General features: G+C 42.7%; 1 protein-coding gene across 1 annotated transcript; it reads left to right on the top strand.

Annotated features, from left to right (window-relative positions):
* Positions 1-253: 253 nt before the first annotated feature.
* Positions 254-12,696, top strand: APOL6 (apolipoprotein L6). The gene is given in 5 exon segments (XM_017890118.1): positions 254-408; positions 5,840-5,928; positions 9,500-9,596; positions 11,713-12,640; positions 12,643-12,696. Coding segments are annotated over 4 exon segments (1,104 nt in total). The 5' UTR covers positions 254-408; positions 5,840-5,888; the 3' UTR covers positions 12,682-12,696.
* The last annotated feature ends 9,604 nt before the right edge of the window (positions 12,697-22,300 follow it).

Here is a 22,300-nt window from a genome sequence, read left to right on the forward strand (position 1 = left end):
GGTGCCCCATCGCTTGCTCATGGGCTCCTCACCATAGCTCTAAGCCACAGGAGCTATTTTCATACCCCATATAGGTCCATCCTATAACACAGCCAGGACAGAGACGAGAGACTCAGGCCTTCTGACTTTGATTCTTTTCTTTCATCTCGTTGTGCATGCAGTTAGAGAAACAGGCAAAAAGGAAAATGAAAGTGACAGCTGGAGCCCATGATTTCCTGGAAGAGCAAACCAGTTTCGCAATCAATTCCTGTTAAAAAGCCACCCTACTCTTGCTATCTGTCTTTCTCCAGCCCAGACGCTCACAGCCTCCTGCAGGACCAGGGGGCCTCGGAGAGTCAAGGACAGAGGTTCAGGATCTTCCTCTCCCTCGGGACCCGAGGCCACAAAGGAGAGCTCCGTGGAGAGAAGGTGAGATGGCAGGCAGAAGTTGGGGGAGAAGGGGGCTGCTGCTCTAGTCCCTGAAGGACAAAGCCCCCAAGGGGTTAGCTTTAGGCACCTGACTCAGGAAAAAGAGCTGCTGTCAAAGCAGCGGGGTTCAAATGCCAGCCAGAGCTTGGGGAGAGTCTGAGGATCAATTTCTCCTGTGTTAAACCCGGTAGGTTTCTGTCCCTTACAGCCATTTGAGGGTTAAATCAAAACGTGATAAAGCGTGTGATGTGACTAGCCAAGCTGCATTTGCCCCTCCACTGCTGGGGATCCGAGGGCTTAAGCAGAGGTGATCTGGCACTTAGAAATCAGGTGATTTCGGCCAGGCGCGGTGGCTCACGCCTGTAATCCCAGCACTTAGGGAGGCCGAGGCCGGCGGATCACGAGGTCAGGAGATCGAGACCATCCTGGCTAACACGGTGAAATCCCGTCTCTACTAAAAATACAAAAAATTAGCCAGGCGTGGTGGCGGGCGCCTGTAGTCCCAGCTACTTGGGAGGCTGAGGCAGGAGAACGGCGGAGCTTGCAGTAAGCCGAGATCGCGCCACTGCACTCTAGCCCGGACGACAGAGAGAGAAAAAAAAAAGAAAGCAGGTGATTACATCAGCCACAGTGGTTTCTCTAGAAATTCAATATAGGAGTGGTTTAGGGGTGTCATTTCACAAGAAAAAGGGTGCTGGGTGAGTTGTCCAGAAACTGCAAAGCCAACCTACAGAGTTTTCTAGATTGTAGGTTTATGGGAAGTTGTTTGGGATGAGGGTGAGGGAGTTTGTGATAAATATTAGGGTGACTAGGCCAGGCGCAGTGGCTCATGCCTGTAATCCCAGCACTTTGGGAGGCTAAGGCAAGTGTCTTGTTTGAGCCCAAGAGTTTGAGACCAGCATGGGCAACATAGTGAGACCCTGTCTCTACAAAAAATCAAAAATTAGCTGGGCGTGATGGTGCACATCTGTAGTCCCAGCTACTGGGTGGGTAGGGGGGTGCTGAGGTGGAAGGATCACTTGAACCCAGAAAGTCAAGAATGTAGTGAGCAGTAATCGCACCACTGCACTCCAGCCTGGGCAGCAGAGTGAGACCTGTCTCAAAAAAAAAAAAAAAAAAAAAAAATTGGGATATTATCTTGAAGCTGTGTTTTCAAAGTAAGCAGACTTTTCTTACTTAGATTGTGTATCTGAAGAAGTTGGTTTTGTGGGGGAAGGCAGATAAGGGAAGACTGTCATAAATATCCTATAAGCTTTCAAATGAAAATAATGTCTCACATCCTCTCCCAATAAAACTCTCATCTCACAACCACCGAGAGCAGGTCAGAGGGGAGGGAATGGGATCTGCCCAGATGAGTTTCCTGCTGTTACCTTTCTCCTGCATCCCATAGGACTAATGTAAAAAAAGTGGGAGAGGTACTGGGGGACTGTGGTGAAAAATGGGGTTCCAGACCAGGGTCTCTCACCCCCGGCACCCTTGTCATGTTTAACCAGGTGATCCCTGGTTGTGGGGGCCGTCCTGTGCATTGTAGGGTGCTTGGCGGCATCCCTGGCATCTGCCTACTACATACCCTCTCCAGTTGAGACCATCAAAAATGTCTCCAGATATTAGCAACGTCCTGGGGAGCAAATGCGCTCTGATTGGGACCAACCACTCCAGACTCAGCGTGGCTGGAATCGTACAGGCTCTCCTGCTTACTGTGTAACACTGGCCTCCCTTTGTCTCAATTTGCACATTTGTAAACTGGGCATAATCTTAGCATCGATTTCACAGGGTCACTGTAAAGCAGGTAGATGTATGTCTGGCGAAAGTAAGTCCTTAAAGGTGCCAAGCCCCCCAAACCAAACCAAGCTTCATACACCAAAGAGGGGAGAACGTTTTTATCTTTGACACATTAATTCTTTTTCATAGACTGCCCCAAAGAAATAACCAAACATGTAGACACACGTCTATATAAGGATTTTAACCAAAAATTATAAATATAAAATTTTAAAATAACTGAAAACAACCCAAAGTTTCAACAGTGAGAAAGTTACTGAATGTGTAGTCATACATTCGTATAATGAAATGCGACACGGTTTCTATATATCACCTGGGGAACTACTACGATACAATGTTTTTGTTTCTTGTTTTTTTTTGAGACGGAGTCTTGCTCTGTGGCCCAGGCTGGAGTGCAGTGGCCGGCTCTTGGCTCACTGCAAGTTCTGCCTCCCGGGTTCACACCATTCTCCTGCCTCAGCCTCCCGAGTAGCTGGGACTACAGGCGCCTGCCACCTCACCCGGCTAGTTTTTTGTTTTTTTTAGTACAGACAGGGTTTCACCATGTTAGCCAGGATGGTCTTGATCTCCTGACCTCGTGATCCACCCGTCTCGGCCTCCCAAAGTGCTGGGATTACAGGCTTGAGCCACTGCACCTGGCTCCAACGATACAATGTTAAGTGACAAGAATTCACACAAACTACATGAACAGCATTCATTTAAATTTTTGGTTTGTAAAATAAAATATCACTAGTTTTTATTTCCATGTGGTGAGTGTACAGGCAGATTTTATAATTTATTTCTAAATTTTCAACTGTAAACTTGTATTCATTTAAACAATTAGAAAATGAATGGCTATAAGAATTTGTGAGGCCGGGCGCGGTGGCTCACGCCTGTAATCCCAGCACTTTGGGAGGCCGAGGCGGGTGGATCACGAGGTCAGGACATCGAGACCATCCTGGCTAACATGGTGAAACCCCGTCTCTACTAAAATACAAAAAACTAGCCAGGCGTGGTGGCGGGCGTCTGTAGTCCCAGCTACTCGGAGGCTGAGGCGGGAGAATGGCGTGAACCCGGGAGGTGGAGCTTGCAGTGAGCCGAGATCACGTCACTGCACTCCAGCCTGGGCAACACAGCGAGACTCCGTCTCAAAAAAAAAAAAAGGAATTTGTGTCCCAGGCTGGGCATGGTGGTTCACTGGTTCACACCTGTAATCCCAGCACTTTGGGAGGCTGAGGCAGGTGCATCACCTGAGGTCAGGAGTTCAAGACCGGCCTGGCCAACATGGTGAAACCCATCTCTACTAAAAATACAAAAATTAGCCAGGCGTGTTACCACGTGCCTGTAATCCCAGCTACTCGGAAGGCTGAGGCAGGAGAATTGCTTGAATCTGGGAGGTAGAGGTTGCAATAAGCCAAGATTGTGCCATTGTATGCCAGCCTGGGCAACGAGAGCAAAATTCCGTCTCAAAAAAAAAAATTAATTAATCAAAAATTTAAAAAATAAAGAATTTGTGTCCCTTCAGAGTATGTGAGGGAGGATTTTTTTTTTTCTAACTTTTTACAAGTGGAAGGGAAGAGGATGAGAGAAGGGAGGATGAGCTGAGCGAGAAGCCATATCTAGGAAATGGCATTTCTGCCGTAAGCGCTGGACCAAGTACCAAATGTAGGGAAGAGATCCAAAGGAATATATTTGCTTCTCTAGGGCTGCTGTCAGAAAGCACCACAAACTGGGTGGCCTCACACAACAGACATTTAGTGTCTCACGGTTCTGGAGGCTGAAAGTAAAAAATCATAGTGCCGGTAGGGCACACTTCTGCTGCAGGCTCCCAGGAGACCCTCTGTGCCTTTTGCAGCCTTGGTGGCTTCTGACAGCACGACTCTAATCTCTGCCTCTGTCTGCACGCGGCCTTCTTTTCTGTGTCTCTCTCTGTCACCTCCTCTTCTTATAATGACACCAGTGGTGGATTTCGGGGCCACCCTAAATCCAGGATAATTTCACCCGGAGATCCTTCACTAATTTTAACTACAAAGACCCTATTTCCAGATAAGGTCACATTCTAAGGTTCCAAGTAGACATGAATTTGGCAGGGGAGGGGGCACACTATTCAACCCGCCTCATGGGAAAACTGTTTTTTTTTTTAATTGCTTAACATATCACAGACAGCCACGTGGCAAAAAATACTGATACAAAAAGTATGAAGGGACCTAGAGAAAAGCTTCCACTGATTCCTGACCCTTAATCTCTTCACTGATTACTGCTATTAAATTTTTTTTTTCTTTTTCTTTTTTTTCGGAGACAAGGTCTCACTGTTTTACCAACTGGTAAAACGGCTGGTCTCCGACTTCTGGGCTCAAGTGATCCTCCTGCCTCAGTCTTCTGAGTAGCTGGGATTACAGATGCCAACCACCATGCCTGGCTACTTTCCTCCCACTTCATCCTCTCAAAGTACTGGGATTAAAGGCATAAACTGGCCAGGCTTGGTGGCTCATGCCTATAATTCTAGCACTTTGGGAGGCCGAGGTGAGCAGATCACCTGAGGTCAGGAGTTGGAAACCAGCCTGGCCAACATGGTGAAACCCTGTCTCTACTAAAAATACAAAAATAGCCGTGCGTGGTGGCAGATGCCTGTAATCCTAGCTACTCAGGAGGCTGAGGGCAGGAGAATCGCTTGAACTCAGGAGGTGGAGGTTATAGTGAGCTGAGATAGTGCCACTGCACTCTAGCCTGGGTGATAGCACAAGACTCTGTCTCAAAAAGAAAAAAAAAAGAAAAAGAAAAAAAAGCATAAACCACTGCATCTGGCATAGATGCTTGTCTATACAGTCACATTTATCTTTTATGTGTACAAATGGACCCTGCCTTTTAATTTACCAATGCATATAGGAGATCCTTCCACATCTGTTCACATGAATTTGCCTCCTTTGCTTTAATGTCTGCATAGGATATCATTGTTTGATAGGCCATAGTTTTTTTAATCAGTCCACTTTAAGTGGAAATTTAGGTGTTTTTTTGTTTTGTTTTGTTTTTTTGTTTTTTACTATTAATAATGTTACAATACTTTTTTTATTTGCCTGCCACTTAAAAAAAATTTCTATTTTGAAATAATTATAGATTTACATGCAGTTATAATAAATAATACAGAGAGATCCCATAGACCCATTACTGAGTTTTCCCAAGTTTAATTTCCTGCAATTTTCTCACATGTGGATGTGTGTGACTACCACTAATCAAGACACAGAACAGCTCCATCCCAAGGATTCCTCTTACAGCCACAGACACTTCCCTTGCCTTTGTGATTTTGCCCAACCTTTTAGTTTCAACTTTTTTCAAGTCACTGTTTCAGTTGTATCTCCTGTAAGAAACATACAAAGTAGTTGGGGTTTGCTTTCTGAGCCAATCTGAGGGTCCTTTCCTTGTAAGACACTATTTTTATCCTATTTATAATTATGAAAAATGCAGAAACTAGTTGCTCCTGAACACTTATTGAGCTAGGCATTTTACTAGCTATTTTACTTATCTATAAGTTATATCTTATTATATCAAACTATTTCTCTTTTCTGAGAGGGGAAACGTACAGTGGTGTCTTGAATGTCTTGAAACCCCAGAACAGGTAAGTGATAGAAAAGGGCTTTGAATCCATACTAATGAGAAGGCCTTCTTTCTCCTCTAGAAAGGTAGTACAGCGTCTCTTCCCAGCCAGAACACCTGTCATTCTGAATATGAGTAGGATCAGAAACACGCTACCTCCAGCCTGCCAAGGTATGTTTTCTTCCATTCCAGCCATTGTCACTGGCAGGTAAAGCAGAATCTTCGTAAGATAAAGATGGAAAGCAAGATTCAGAATGTTGAAAAATACAGGGAGACACAAAGGCTGTCAATCATATTCAAATGTTTCACCCTGGATTCCAAAATGCCATTCTCTGTTAGTTCTCTGTGTGCTTCATCAGCTGCTCCTGTGTTCCATCTCTTGTTCTTCCTCCTCTCCCTCCTCAGCTCCCACTATTGGAGTGCTCAGGGCCCAGTTCTTGGACTGCACTCTGTCTCTACTATTACACTTATCCTGGGGTTCTCCCCCAAGTCATGATTTCAACTACTTTCTGCACTGATGGCTCCCAAATTTGATCTCCAGCCAGAAACAGACTCAACATCACTTGGCTGTCTAACAGGTTTCTCAAACTTAACCCATTCCACACTGAACTTTATCACACCCCATGACAAACACATATCCTACCAAAAAACCTTCACCCCTTCCCATCCCAGTAAATGGGATCTTCATTGTAACAGTTGTTCAAGGCCCAAAACATGATGTTATCCTTGACTCTACTCTCTCACCTCCCACATGCGCTGGTAAAACCTGTGGATTTCTGCAAATCTAACTGCTGCCATTACCCCTACCAACATAGAGCTCCTAAAACCCTTGTAGATAGAAGGACTGGGGGACTCTTTTATTCTGTCTTAGTCTGTTTTGTGCTGCTATAACAGAATACCACAAACTGGGGAATTTATAAAGAAAAGAAATTTATTTCTCACAGTTCTGGAGGCTGGGAAGTTCAATATCAGGGTGCTAGCATCTGGCAAGGACCTTCTTGCTGTGTTATCCCATGGCAGAAGGCAGAAGGCAGAAGGGCAAGAGGGTGTGTGCGAGAGAGGCGAAGGAAGGAGGCTGAACTCTACTACTACCCTCAATACTCACACCAATTTACTTCTTCTGGTCACCAAAATGTGTGAGTTTTTTCCCCCACACCAAGCAATTCTCCACTTCTTGATGAGAACAAACTTGGCATCCTACAGTTTAACTCAATTGAGACACTATCTCCTTGGAGATACCATTAGATCCCATAGGTTAAGGGCTCAGTTCCATAAGACTGCCCCCACTTCAGACACCAGTTGTAAGTGGTGGGTCCCCAGGTTACCCACAACTTTTGTCCAACGTGGTGACACATGGAAGATTTCCACACCCCCTTCCTCAGTTTCAATAATTTGCTAGAACAGCTTGCAAAACTCAGGGAAACATTTATTTACAATGACCAGTTTATTATAAAGGATCCAACTCAAGAATGGCCAGATGGAATTGATGCACAGGGCAAGATATAGGGGAAGAGACATGGAGTTCCCATGCCGTCTCTGGGCACACCACCCTCCAGGTATCTCCATGTGTTCACCAACCCAGAAGCTCTTTGAACCCTGTCCTTTTGAGTTTTATGGAGGCTTCCTCACACAGGCATGACTGATTAAAGAAACTATGGGCCATTGGTGGTTAACTCAATCTCCAGTCTCTGTCCTCTCCTGGAACTCAAGAATATTCCAACCCTCAAATCACATGGTTGGTTCCCCAGACGACCAGCGCCCCCATCCTTGGAGGCTTACTAAAGTCACATCGTTAACATCAACTCAGGTGTGGCTAAAAGGGGCCGGTTATGGTTAAGAAAAGATGCTCTTTTCACCTTTATTGTTTTCATCACCAGGAAATTCCAAGGGTTTTAGGAGCCCTGTGCCAGAAATGGGGATGAGAACCATATACACACACACACACACACACACACACATACACACACATATATATACACACATATATGTAATTATATATCTATATATAATTATACTTATAAATCATAATATCACAACATATTACGTTTTTGGGAATATAAGCCTTGTAAATTACTGCTTTGTTCGGTGAAAATGATCCTTTAATCATTACTGTCCATGTGGTCATAATATTTGTGAGAGAAAAGAATACGCGACTCCGAGATACGCCCCTTTGGCATAGGGATTCTTGAGGTGAAGGCAATTAAGAAGAAGCAGATGCAGGAAGGCTCTCTGTCCTCTCTCTATTTGCCTAAAAGCAAGACCTAAATTTACAAAGGTCTTTCTATCAAGGATCATAAAGGTTAACCACTGAGAACTTTAGACCTTTATGGGCCTGGAGATGGTACCAGAGGAAGCTGCATAACAAATTTTATTGACTAGTCTCTTTCTATTCTTCCTTTCCTATTTATTTGTCTACCCAGAGTTTGGTGGCCCTCAAGATGCCAAGTCTTTTTCTTCATCTTGTCACTTCTCTAAAATTGTATAATTCTTTGTTGAGGGTGGCTATATAAGCAGGGAGTTCTAAGCCACTCCTTTGAGAATTGTTTATTCCCTGGTGTCTCCTACATACACCTAAGAGTACACTTCTGTTTGTTTTTCTCTTATTAATCTGTCTTGGGTTACAAGGGTCCTAGCTGAGAACTTAGAAGGGTAGAGGGAAATTTTTTTTTTCCTCTCATAATATCCATCTAAGAAATCACTCACCCAGGTCAAGATGGAGAACAGGAGATTTCCTTGTACTTCCTCCTCCCAGTCAATAATCGCCCCACCTGAGAGAAAACCATGATTCTGACTTCTACAACCAATTCATTTGCATATTATTGAACTTCATATAAATGGAGTCATTTGTTTAATTTCTTTCACTCAATAATAATGTCTGTGAAGTTATTCCATGTTGTTTGAGTATCAGTAGTTTTAAAAGTTGTTATTGCTATGTAGTATTTAACTATATAAAAATACTATAATTTGTTTGTTTATTCTTCTATTGATTGATGTATTTGGGTTGTTACCAGCCCTTGGCTATGTATGGGAGGAAAAGTAATTTTTTTCTCAACCCTCATAAGTTCTTAGCTGGAACAGACTCCTGTAACCCAAGACAGATTAACAAGAGAAAATCAAGCAGAAGTGTGTTAACATGTCTATTTCATATGGACATGGGAGAGATCTAGGGATTAAATAATTCTCAAAGAGGTAGCTTTGAATTCCAGCTTCAATACACCTCCAACAATGAACGGTAAATTTTTAGAGAAGTAGTAAGACAGTGGAAAAGGGTTTTGAGTCTCCAGGAGGAACAACTTATGGGAAGGCAAGTCAATGTCATCTTTGGTGATCAAACTTTATCCTTCCTGATAGTGAGGAGATGAGGGACAGCTTTACCTTTGTCAATTTATGTCTTGCTTTTAGGCAAATAGGGGGAGGGTGGAGAACTTTTCTTGTACCCACTTCTTCTCAATTGCCTTTGGCCCAAAATAATTCTTATGCCGAAGTGGCATATTTTGGGGTGGCGTATACTGCTACCCTGCAATAAAGAGGTCAAAATGTATTGAACTGACTATTGCACTGCATGCATTTATTGTATGTAAGCTACACCTCAACATGCAATTTTAAAATAATAGTTTGCAAATATTTAGTATGCTATATGGTTGTTATTTTGATACCACATAATCCAAAATCCCTCCACACCTGAATTTCATAAGGTTTCATCATATGTGCAGTAACGTTGTTTTTCTACATTCCTGACCAGAAAATCATTTGACTCCTGGGGACACAGATTTGGTGCCACAGAGGCTGCTGGACAACCAGGCAGAGAAAGAAAGTGAGGCTGGTGTTGATTTGAAAAGGTAACCCAAAAGGCGTAGTCCCCAGGGAGAGGGCTGGTTCTGTTGAAATGCTGCAGGCATCCTCACGATAAGGAATACATGTGCTCTGATAGGATTAGCTGTGAAGTGGGCCTTATCTTCCCACTGGTCTCTATTACGCATGCGAAAATCCATTCCCCTAGGGAAAAAAAATACTTCACAGAGCTAAAGTAAATATTTTGGAGAGCAAGTCAAGATTGAGTCAGTCACATGGCATTGGGCAATAAGACTCCAAAGACAGAAGTTGCTCCTCTCTGGAGCCTCATCTCTGTAACTCTCTTGAAGACAGGAACTCCATTTCTTCAGCTCATATACCACCAAGGAAGGAAGCCATTTGATGTTAACAAATTGATGAATTTAAGCCCAGTTATCAGTAAATCAGCCTCCTGCACAACGTGTGCAAGTAACAAATATTTGCTGAGTGAATTAGGTGAATTATGTGTAGTATCTCATGGAACTGGACTGAAATGTTATCCAGTGCCAGTAGACATCACCAGCTGATACAGGATGTACTGGAGCAGAGATGTTCACATGTGAGATGGTTGGTTTAATTAAGAAACACATGAAGTCAAGCTTCTGTTAGTTATCAGCCGTGCGAAAACCAAAACTTTACAGTTAATTTACAGTGGCGTTGTTGATCTTTGCAACTACGTATCTATTTGCTGTTTCTTTTTGTCTAGCATACCTTGAGGAAACACAGAGATCAGGGTGGGCTAAACTATGGCATCTTTTATGTCTGGGGTTCTTCATCAGGGTCACCCCGCTTGCCTTCATCCCACCCCTTCCCATTGCAAGCCCTGGTGATCTTCTGCTCTGTTAACTGATTTACATCTGTGGATTAATGGATAATTGGGCCTAAGTTTATTAATTCATTAATACTTAAAACATATGCTCGATGGTATATTTAGTTTCTAATCTTTCCCACTGAGGAATTCTGTGCATGTGTGTGTGGAAAGAGAGATTTAAAGATAAATACATTTATGGACATACATATACTTCAATGAGGAGGCCGTGACATCAACTGACAGGTGAGAGGAAGGGCAGAAAGCACCAAGTTTAGGACTCACAGCCCACCCAACGCTCCATCTTTACCTTGCATGTTCCTTTGGGAGTGTCCTCTTTTCTCTCTGGGCTTGAGGCCCCTCACTGAATCATAAAGGAGATGGCCCAGATCCTCTCCAGGGTTCCCTCCAGCTCTGATGTTCTCCTTTGGGCCAGGGCATCTGTTATCACCAGGCCTCCATGGCTCACCCTGAAAGAAATGCACAAATGGCATCTTGCATGAGAAAATGTCCCAAGCAATAGGCTTTGCTCTTACCCTGATGCAGCTCTCTCTTGAAGGTCAAAGCCAACTGACCTGGCAAAGATCCCTACGTACTTCGTCCTGTGAAATGTTGGAGGAAGAGGGGCCTGGGTCTCTTTGTCCAAACTTCTTCCATGAAGGACCAATCCCATGTGCTTGAAGGGTCAAGTAAAGCTGACCAAGAGCAAGGAGAGCATTCAGGACATGAATAATAATGTATCTCAACTCTCAATGTGCAACTCCTGATAGAAGCAGAGGCACACCCCACGTAGCCAGATTCAGGGTCATCAGAGCGGAGGATGTATGACTCAATATGGCCCCCTCCACCCTCCTACTCACTTGTACACATCTGGGACTCTCATCCCCTGCCCACCACCTTGTTTTCTCTTTCTCCTACTTTTCCCAGGTCTCTCCTGCCATTGTTCCCAAGTTCCTTATCTTGAGTGGGGTTTTAACATTTCCCCACTGCCCCTCCTCTGCAGCAGTGCTGTGCTTTCTCTGAACAAGGCTGAAGACATACCTCAGGACTTAATCTTCCTTCCCCATTCTTTGGCCAAGGCTGGGTTGACTCACATTTGTCCTTCCACATGCCCCTCTTACATGTTTCTTTTCTCCACGGAACCAGTAGTTTTCAGCGAAGGTTGAACTACTCTACAATGCTCTGGGACTTTTCAGGGGATTTTGTAGGGAGGTACAGGGAGGATTCGAAGTTGAGAGTGGCAAGAATATCCAAGAGCCACAAGTAGTTTCCCGTCTGGGAAGCTGAAGCAAAATCTTTATTTCATTTCTCCTCAGGGATGAGGAAGATGTTCCTCTGTGTGAAGATGTGGAGCTACAAGACAGAGATCTGTCCCCCGAAGAAAAAATATTTTTGAAAGAATTTCCCAGATTGAAAAAAGATCTAAAAGGGAACATTAACAAGCTCCGTGCCCTTGCAGAGGATGTTGACAAAACCCACAAGAAATTCACCAAGGCTAACATAGTGGTCAACTCTACTGCTGTCATCAGTGAAGCAATGAGCCTCCTGGGTTTCGCCTTTGCCCCAGTAACAGGAGGAGTAAGCCTACTGCTCTACACCACTGGTCAAGGTTTGGCAGCAGCAGCTGCGGTCACCAGCATCGTGAGTGGTATGTTGGAAAAATCCGAAAATAAAAAAGCCCAAGCACAGGCTGAAGACATACTGCCCACCCATGACCAAGAGGACAGGGAGGATGAGGAAAACAGGGCAGACTATGTCACAGCTGCTGCAAAGATTTCCTATAGTGGTGTAAACACCTTGGAGTATGCCAAGAAAAACATCCATGTATTTCAGAAACTCAGAGCTGACCCACGCTTGGCCAGTGCTAGCAAGCGTCTTCTGACCACTGGCCAAGTCTCCTCCCAGAGCATCGAGCATATACAAAAGGCCTTTGGGGAAACACTGCCGATGACCAAAAATGCTTGCCTGCGGGGAGGTGTGATGTCCGTCATCTCCCTTGGCTTTGACTGGGCCACTCTCTCAAAGGAATGGAAGCACCTGAAGGAAGGAGCAAGGACAAAGTTTGCGGAAGAGTTGAGAGCCGAGGCCTCGGAGCTGGAGAGGAAACTCACCTTACTCACCGAGTACTACCAGAGCTTGCAACAGAAAGTAAGGTCAAGGGCCAGAGGGGTGGGGAAGGATTTAACTGGGACCTGTGAAACCAAGGCTTACTGGAAGGGGTTAAGGGAGCATGTGTGGGTGTGGATGTGGGTGTGTGTGTCTGTGGGTATGTAAAGTTTACATGAATGTGTCCCGACCTGCAGGACAGTCGAATGGGCCCTGGAAGGGGGAGTGGGAATGGAGGAGACAAGAAAACACAAGAAATGGAGACAAGACAAATAGCCTGATCAAGTCTCGTTTATTGAGTGTAGGGTCATGCCTTATATAGGCTGGCAGGGGAAGATGTTGGGCCAGGGCGGTGACGGGGGCCGGGTCTTCTCAAATTACAATCGCGCATGCGCCCTGGGTTTGTACTTTTCCCGGGCGCGGGATCGCGCCTGCGCCCTGGGCTGCATATCTTCCTGGGCGGGAAAATGTTTGCGCGCGCGCGGGAAAGGTTGGCGCGCGCGGGAAAGGTTGGCGCGCGCGGGAAGGGTTTGTAAATAAAGAACCCGGAAATGTGCCGTCTTGTCTCCGCTTTGCGGAGATCAAGCAACAGAGGTCGGCTAATTCCGGGCCTCATGGCTCCAGACATGAATGTTCCTTAGGACATGGCATACAATGGCCTTGGAGGTCCAAATAATATCAAGTACATCTTGGAGATGAGGGTGCCTGTCCTGGACAGACCTAGGCATGCCTTCTGTTTATCCCTCAATGCTCCTTAAGGCCTATATACTGGGAAAAGGGTCTCCCCTGTTTGTTTGTTTGTTTTGAGACAGGGTCTCTGTTGCCCAGGCTGGAGTGCAGTGGATGATCTCGGCTCACTGCAACCTCTGCCTCCTGAGTGCAAGCAATTCTCCTGCCTCAGCCTCCCAAGTAGCTGGGATTCCAGGCATACACCATCACACTCAGCTGATTTCGGTATTTTTAGTAGAGACAGGGTTTCACCATTTCGGCCAGGCTGGTCTTGAATTCCTGACCTCAAGTGATCCAGCCACCTTGGCCTCCCAAAGTGCTGGGATTACAGGTATGAGCCACCATGCCCAGCCGGATCTTCCCAGTTTTAACAAAGAGGTCACTGAGCCACAGGGAGAGTTAGGAACTAAATTGTCTCCTCCTCCAAATTCATAGGTTGAAGTCCTAAACCAAAATGTGGCTGTATTTAGAGATGGACCCTTTGGGAGGTAATTAGGGTTGAATGAGGCCATAGGGTGAGGTTCTTACCCAATGGAATTGACCTCCTTATAAGAGGAAGAGGAAATACAAGAGGACCTCCCCACCCCTGCTGCACACCTGCACTGAAGGAAGGCTATTTGTAGACACAGCAAGAAGGCAGCCATCTGCAAGGCAGAAGAAGAGAGCCCTCACCAGGAACTGAATGAATCAGCAGCTCAGCCGGGGACTTCTAGCCTCTGGAACTGTGAAACAATAAATTTCTGTGGTGTAAGCAACTCAATCTATAGTAGTTCGTTACTAGTTTGTTATAGTAACCGAAGATGACTAAGCCAAGGAGGTTATGTCACTCGCCAAGTGTCTTAGTCTGTTTGTGCTGCTTTAACAAAATACCTTAGACGGAGTAATTTACAAACAACAGAGATGTACCCAGAAACCCACAGTTCTGGAGGCTGGGAAGTCCAAAATCAAGGCACCAGCAGATTCCGTATCTGGTGAAGGTTCACTCTGCTTCACAGATGGCACCGTCTTGCTGTGTCCTCATATGGCAGAAGGGGCAAACAGGCCCCCCGGGTCTCTTTTATAAAGGCACTAATTCCATGCCTAAAGGCAGGGCCCTCATGACTCTATCACCTACCAAAAGGCTCCACTTATTTATACTATTGGAGGTGTAGAAGGAACTTCCTTTCTAGACCTTGAAGGTTTAAGAATTTGAATCTATAAAACAAGCTGACAATAGACAGGTTAACAGGAGAAAAGGCATATACATTTTTTAATGTGGGCCAGATGGTGGAAGCTTAAATAGCACCCCAAGCTACAGGAAGTGGGGCCCCTGATGGGGAGGTAGAGACACAGGCCATGGGAGGGGGTAGGGGCAGGAAGTATATGGTAAGCAAAGTTTGCCTTATTACACTGAGAAAGTGTAATTACACTGATAAAGGTAGATCACCTGAGGTCAGGACTTTGAGACCAGCCTGGCCAACATGGCAATACCTTGTCTCTACTATAAATACAAAAATTAGCCAGATGTAGTGGCAGGGTACTTGTAATCCCATCTATTCGGGAGGCTGAGGCAGGAAAATCGCTTGAACCCAGGCTGTAAAGGTTGCAGTGAGCCAAGATCATGCCACTGCACTCCAGTCTGGGTGACAGAATGAAACTCCTTCTCAAAAAAAAAAAAAAAAAAAAGAAAAGAAAAGAAAAGAAGAAGAAGAATACAGTCATGTATCTCTTGGTGACAGGGATAGTGTCAGACCTCTGAGCCCAAACAAGCCATTGCATCCCCTGTGACTTGCACATCCCCTGTGACTTGCACGTATATACGCCCAGATGGCCTGAAGTAACTGAAGAATCACGAAAGAAGTGCAAATGCCCTGCCCCGCCTTAACTGATGACCTTCCACCACAAAAGAAGTGAAAATGACCGGTCCTTGCCTAAAGCGATGACATTATCTTGTGAAATTCCTTTTCCTGGCTCATCCTGGCTCAAAAGCTCCCCACTGAGCACCTTGTGACCCCTACTCCTGCCCGCCAGAGAACAACCCCCCTTTGACTGTAATTTTCCTTTACCTACCCAAATCCTGTAAACCGGCCCCACCCTTATCTCCCTTCGCTGACTCTTTTTGTACTCAGCCCGCCTGCACCCAGGTGATTAAAAAGCTTGGTGGTCTCTTCACATGGATGCGCATGACAGATACATTCTGAGAAATGTGTCGTTAGGCAACTGCATAGTCGTGTGATTATCGCAGAGTGTACTTATACAAACTTAGATAGCATAGCCTACTACACACCTAGGCTATATGGGAGAGCCTATTGCTCGCAGGCTACACACCTGTACAGCATGTGACTACTGAATACTATAGGCAATTGCAGCACAATGGGAAATATTCGTGCATCTAAACATATGTAAACAGAGAAAAATAAAAGTAAAAATATGGCATAAAAGATAAGAATTGGCTCTCCTGTATAGGGCACTTACCACAAATGGAGCTTGCGGGGCTGAGAGTTGCTCCAGATGAGTCAGCGAGTGGTGAGTGAATGTGAAGGCCTAGGACATTACTGTATACTACTGTAGGCTTTATAAACACAGCACACTTAGGGTACACAAAATACATTTTAAAACATTTTCTTCCTTCGGCATATTAGGCAATAGGAATTTCTCAAGTCCACTATAATCTTATCAAACCCTGGTTGTATATACAGTTGACTGAAACATTGTTATTGAACACATAACTATAGTTGAAAGAATAAGCAAAAAGTCTATCTAGGTGTGGTGTCTTGAGCAACTTTTAATTATTCTCCTGTCCTGCAATATGAGTTAATCTTCTCTGATTGATGTAGATTCCAGGAAGGGGTGTCCAGGACAATTGTCTTCCTTCTGGAGAAACTTCCCTTAATCAAATAAGAGAACTTCAAAGAAAGCCCCTCCCTGTGCTTTGGAAAGGAAGGGAAGTGGGCAGGAGTGGGTCAAAGAGAGACCTTTGTTCTCTTATTTCTGAGGCCCTTCAGTCTCCTGTATTCAAAGAACTCAGCATGCCAAAGCACCCTATTTTAGGGTATCTTTTTCTGAGCCCTAAACACTATCACATTGGGGATGTCAACTGTGAAAGGAAAATATCTTGGGACCCCAGAATCACCAAGGAAAACTCAAGCTTAGGGAAACTGCTTAGGGCAAACCCACCTCCCACTCTGTTCAAAGTTATCCCTCTGCTCACTGAGATAGATACGTATCTGATTGCCTCCTTTGGAAAGGCAAATCAGAAACTCAAAAGAATGCAACCATTTGTGTCTCACTTATCTGTGAACTGGAAGCTCCCTCCCCACTGAACCAATGCTCTTCTTACATATATTGATTAATGTCTTATGTTTCCCTAAAATGTATAAAACCAAGCTATGCCCCGACCATCTTGGTCACATGTCTTCAGGACTTCCTGAGGCTGTGTCACAGGTGTGTCTTCAACCTTGGCAAAATAAACTTTCTAAATTTACTGAGACCTGTCTCAGATTTTCTGGGTTCACAATTTGGAAACCATGAATGGATTCTGAGTGGAGATGCTCCTGACCTTTGACAAATCTATCAGTGCTTGGTACCAGCATGAGCTAACTTTATGGCTCAAACCAATAGGACAATTTGCTGAGGTCTGAGAGGACACCCTCCAGAAAATCCCTGATCTCTTAAAATTTGGTAGAGATCTGAAGTTTATTTTGCTGTACAACACCTCTTTTGTTGGAGTTTTACTTGCTCCCAACAAGGAAAGCAACTTTTCCTGCTTTCATGATGATGGAAGGCAGGTGATGTTTTTATGGAGTTTGAGCTCTCTTGCAATGGGGAAAATTGGTTTGTTTTTTTTCCTGCTTCTAGGATGGTACAGGGCAGTCTACAGCCTGAGACCCATCACTAGGTAAGAAACTGTTTTGGGATTCTGTCTTGCAAATTCTTTTTAAACAACTAAAGTTAGTATTTAACAACCAGCTGGTATTAATTTCTGCTTATACTTAGAGCACTCAGAAATTGTATAATCTGTGTGACCATTGTTAGTTTTGCTTAACTGTTTTGTTGTTTGTTTCTGTTTGTTTCTGTCTTAGTCAAATCCCGAAGGGGAACCTAAATTAATGGGGTCAAGGACTCTGACGTAGTAGGAAAACAGCAGCTTAAAAATTTTTCTTTTAATTTTAATTACTATAGGGGCTTTATTTACATAACAAGGCACCTTTTTGCTAGCTGGACCAAACAGGGGCGGAAGGGGTGGGGGGGGGGGGCTGAAAGAGCAATGGCTGTACCTCTGAAATAGCAATCTTTTGTCCTAGCTGAGATTTGGTAATAAGATTTTTTTTTTTTAAGTTTTTAAAGGAGCTCAATGGTTGAAATCTGCTTAAGTTAAAACAACTCACCATCGCAAGATGTGTGTGTTTGTGCATGTTTGTATTTGAAAGGCCTTCATGTTTTTTGTTTCTTGTTTGTTTTTCTCTCCTAAGACCTTGTCTTTTTTGTAGCAAGAAAATATTTTTTTTCCCTTTTACTTCTCAGTTGACTGAATTCTGATTTTCACCGGATTTTTTGACTAAAATAGTTATTGCTCAACAGAGGCTACTCACTTGTAGAATGTAGTTTAATTTTATGTTTAATTTGAGCTCAAAGAAAATAAAAAGACATCTTCCTCTAACACCACCAGGGCTTTTTCCTCTCTGTACATTATGATAGTAAGATTTTGCTATTTGATTTTCCCACCTGGGTTGTTTTCTTTAATGGTGCAATTAAGGCTATTTTAAGCTGACAACATGCCTAGGGGGTTGTAAAACAGGTTATCAAGATCTGAAGTCAGCCTGGCGCGTGATCAAGCCTGTAATTCCCAGCACTTGGGAGGCCGAGAACGGGCGGATCACGAGTCAGGAGAATCGAGACCGATCCTGGCTAACACGGTGAAAACCCGTCTCTACTCAAAAAAAAACTACCCAAAAAACTAGCCGAGCGAGGTGGCGGCGCCCTTGTGGTCCCCAGCTATTTGGAGGCTGAGGCTGGGAGAATGGAGTGAACCCAGGAGGGGTGAGCTTGCAGTGAGCTAGATCCGGCCACGGCACTCCAGCCCTGGAGACAGAGCGAGACTCTGTCTCAAAAAAAAAAAAAAAAAAGAATCAAAAGTCTAAGATAGGAAAAAGGCGGGGGTGGGGGGGTGGGTGGGCATTATAAATATAAATGTACTTCTACTGGCATGCCTAATAAGTCCTTATATGTATGTATTTTGTGTACACAATGTTTCAGTACTAAAAATATATAAAAGAGCTCCCAATTGGCTTTAAAAAAAAATAAAAGTGGCTTAAATTGAAATGAACACATTCCTTAACACATCACAGCTTGGAGCACATCACATCCCCCCAAATGCCTCCCACTTCCTGGGCACCGACACAAAACACAATCCTCGATATATCCTCCAAAGAAAACGACACCTGGAGAAATCTCCGATAAGGTTACAACCGTTTGTAAAAGACGCAGGAACCAATAAGAAAGCTGCTAAAAGTATAAATTTAAAAATGTAAACCAATTGTATGTTGTTCCTCCTGAACCTGACAAGTCCTGTTTTACCTCGAAGCTATAAAATAGCAAGCGCAGCGCATTGTTTCCGGGCCCTTTGAATGCTGTAGAACGGAGGACCAAGTTCGAACCTTGCATTAAAGATCCGGGTGCGACATTGCTTTGACTGCCTGGACTCTGGTGTCCTTCTTTGGGGAATAAACGGTCCTGGGCATAACAAAATCAGGTACTAAAAAAAGAAAGAGTAGTCAAATGCTTTTTCAAGTTTATGTAACTATAAGTAAAATCTTTAATAAATAAGGCTAGCTTTAAAATTATTGTGGGTAAAGTATGTTAGAAATGTCTTAAGAATTGTCAGCATAACATTTTTTTTGCCGATTTATTCAATCAAGTGATTTTATACTTATCCCTGCAAAATACCCATACCATAAACGTGTCAAAACTTTTGGCATAAGGGGTTACAAAACCATGTAATGATCATTTGCCATTGTGTAATTTTTAATAAATAATGATATTGATATGGTTTAATGAAAATAGCTGCAATCTTGAATTTAGTAATATTACCATATAACTTCTAATCCTGTGGCTTGAGGCAGTTTAGTCCCACAGACAAGAAGGAGGTTTGGTTTTGGGAAAGAGACTGTTATTGTCTTATGTTTAAAGGCTAAACTTAGCTAGATTTCTCACAAAAGATTCATTTGGTCCTATGCCCAGGAATGAACAAGGGAGAGCTTGAGGTTAAGAGCAAGGTGGGAGTCAGTTAGAGTCAAATTGTTTTTCACTGTCTCAGCCTGTAATTTTGCAAGGGAGGTTTCATAACTAAATCATGACTAATCAACAATTTTTTATAAATAATCTAAGGTAAAACAATTAAAATAAAATAGGTAATGTAATGGATAAGACAAACTGGAATGCAATTTAGAATATATAAGTCATATTAATTAAATAACAGATAATTTCTTATTTGTGGTATTTTCAATAAATATATCTTGTAGGAAAACACTTCTTGCTTAAAAAAAGTGTGGTCCTTTTTTTTAAAACAAAAAAGGTGAACAAGTTTTGTCTAATTCAAAGCTTATTAAAAAATTATGTATAAAACCAGGTAAAAGGAACCAGAAAATAAAAAATGATGTAAATAAAGTTATAAAATAAAGAATTTTTTCAAGGTTAAAAAGCTTAAAGAGAAATAATTTTATATAAGAAAGAATCTTATATGGTAAATTTATATGGCAAATTTGATTCAGTGTCTGCTGCAGTGGGCAGAAAGCTCTGGCCTCCCTGAACACCTTGCCTTCCCCACCCTGCCATAAGCAATACTTTTCTCCCTTCCCTTTCCTCTCTCTCTCTGTGCAAACTGGTCGAAGGAATGGTAAAAATCACTGTTTATCTCCTATAAAGTTTTGATTAATGGGAAAAAGGATTCATGAGGCTAATCTTAAGCTGTAGTGAATCTGGTGTGCTTTGTGGGTCTTTCTGTATTGTTCTGTCACCAAGAGGGGCACCTTAGGATAAAACGTGGGCTTAGGACACCTGTAAGCCTGTTTTCAGATGGCCCAGCAAACTGGAAAATTATGAACTTTTCTGCGGGACCCTGAAAAAAATTGAATGAGGTTTTCTTCTTGTCCTGTACGTCCTTGGGAACTTGACCTTATAACCATGTGGCTGTGATTTCTTTTTTCACAATGGTGATCTGGATTCAGAGTCCAATTCCTGGCTTAAGGAAGAGTCTTTTATCTTCTGTCTGTCTGTGTATTTATATAGGTTCTGTGTGTGATATTTATATATGAAAGAGCTTTGATTAATTTTGTTTAATAATAAGAGCTTAAATCAAATATTTTCTCAGAAAATTAAAAAGTATAATGCCTTTTATTTAGTTCGTGTAACTTAAGTAACCTTTGGGAAATGAAGACAGTTTTAAAGACTATTGGTAAAATAAAAATATTTTCAAAAATGTAAATATTTGGTCTAAATTATGCAGGTCAGATAGTAGGTTTACTAAATGTAGTAAAGTCATAAACTGCTTCTTTGACTTTTAAAAATTGTTCAATTTATTTTGGAGTGTTATATTCTAGATAAGGCCTGGGACATGTGGAGTTAGCCATGCCCCCTAGCTATGCTGGAAATAGTCAGACCCTCTGGTGGCCTAGGCTCCATACCTGGTACATAATTAATATCACTTACTAACCAGGTTTTTCACCAAAAAGAAAAGTTGCTAAGAGTTAACACTGTAACATGTAATTAAGACTACTAAAGAAACAGTTCTACCTGTAAGGTTAGCAAAGTGAAATTTTTTTTTTTTTGAGACGGAGTCTCGCTTTGTCACCCAGGCTGGAGTACAGTGGCATGATCTCGGGTCACTACAAGCTCTGCCTCCCAGGTTCACGCCATTCTCCTGCCTCAGCCTCCCGAGTAACTGGGACTACAGGCACCCACCACCACGCCTGGCTAATTTTTTGTATTTTTTTAGTAGAGATGGGGTTTCACAATGTTAGCCAGGATGGTCTTGATCTCCTGACCTCATGATCCACCTGCCTCGGCCTCCCAAAGTGCTGGGATTACAGGCTTGAGCCACCACGCCAGCCATGAATTTTCTTTTCTTCTCCTAAAGGGTTAGAGGATTGTTTTAAGTTAGACAGAATAAAGCTGAAGGTTTTTAAGAAAGTTGTGGAAGTTTTATTAAAAAAATTAATTGTAAGAGATTTTGTTTGTGAATATATTGGCTAAAGTTAAAGAGGCGTTATTCAGTTTTTCCATAAATTAAACATTGGAATAAAAGCACAACAGGTTTTTGTTAGAGCAAAATCCTGCTTATGACCTACTCTTTAACAAACATTTGTAAAGGGTTGTAAAAGGTTTATGAGAATCTTACCTTATGGTCAAACATTAAAATTGGGTAGATATGTCTATAAGGTTTTATTAAGAACTGGGTTTGACATCAATAATGCACTAATGCAACAGTGACATTTGGCTTATTTAGTATAAAAGTCATACAGGAAGCATCATCAAATATGAAATGGTGTTTGGCTTTCTTTGGGCTGTATTTGTATAAATGTTACCGGTATGTGTTCCAAAATTATTTTTAAGAAAAACTCCTATAATTATGATATGACTTAGAGTATGTTATTAATAATTATGATTGTTATATAAAATCATTGTATGCCACAGAGGTAACCAAATTTCTTTGTCTATCATGTTTTTGACTGTGGTTGTCCTAACATGTTTCGTCACCCACAAACAATTGTTGTCTTGTTTTAACCCTCTTTAAAAGGTGGTTTATAATCAACTATAAAACTCTAATAGGTGTTCTTGAGTGTAGGATTCTGATAACTTTGGAAATGTGACATCAGAATAGAGAAAAAACTTTCAGAACTCTCATGGAGAGCTGAAATGTTCATAGCTATCAAACAGAACAGAAGTTAACTGCATGGAGTAAACTAATAGAAGTCTGAAGTAATCTTTTGTTTTTTACTTTGCTTAAAATGTTGCTGATCCTTTTTTTTTTGTTTTTCAGAGACAAGGAAACTTTTCTTTTGAGCTATTTACAGCTTTTAACAATTGAGTAAA

Source organism: Rhinopithecus bieti, unplaced genomic scaffold (assembly GCF_001698545.2).
Source record: "Rhinopithecus bieti isolate Rb0 unplaced genomic scaffold, ASM169854v2 scaffold_19737, whole genome shotgun sequence".
NCBI lineage: Eukaryota > Metazoa > Chordata > Mammalia > Primates > Cercopithecidae > Rhinopithecus > Rhinopithecus bieti.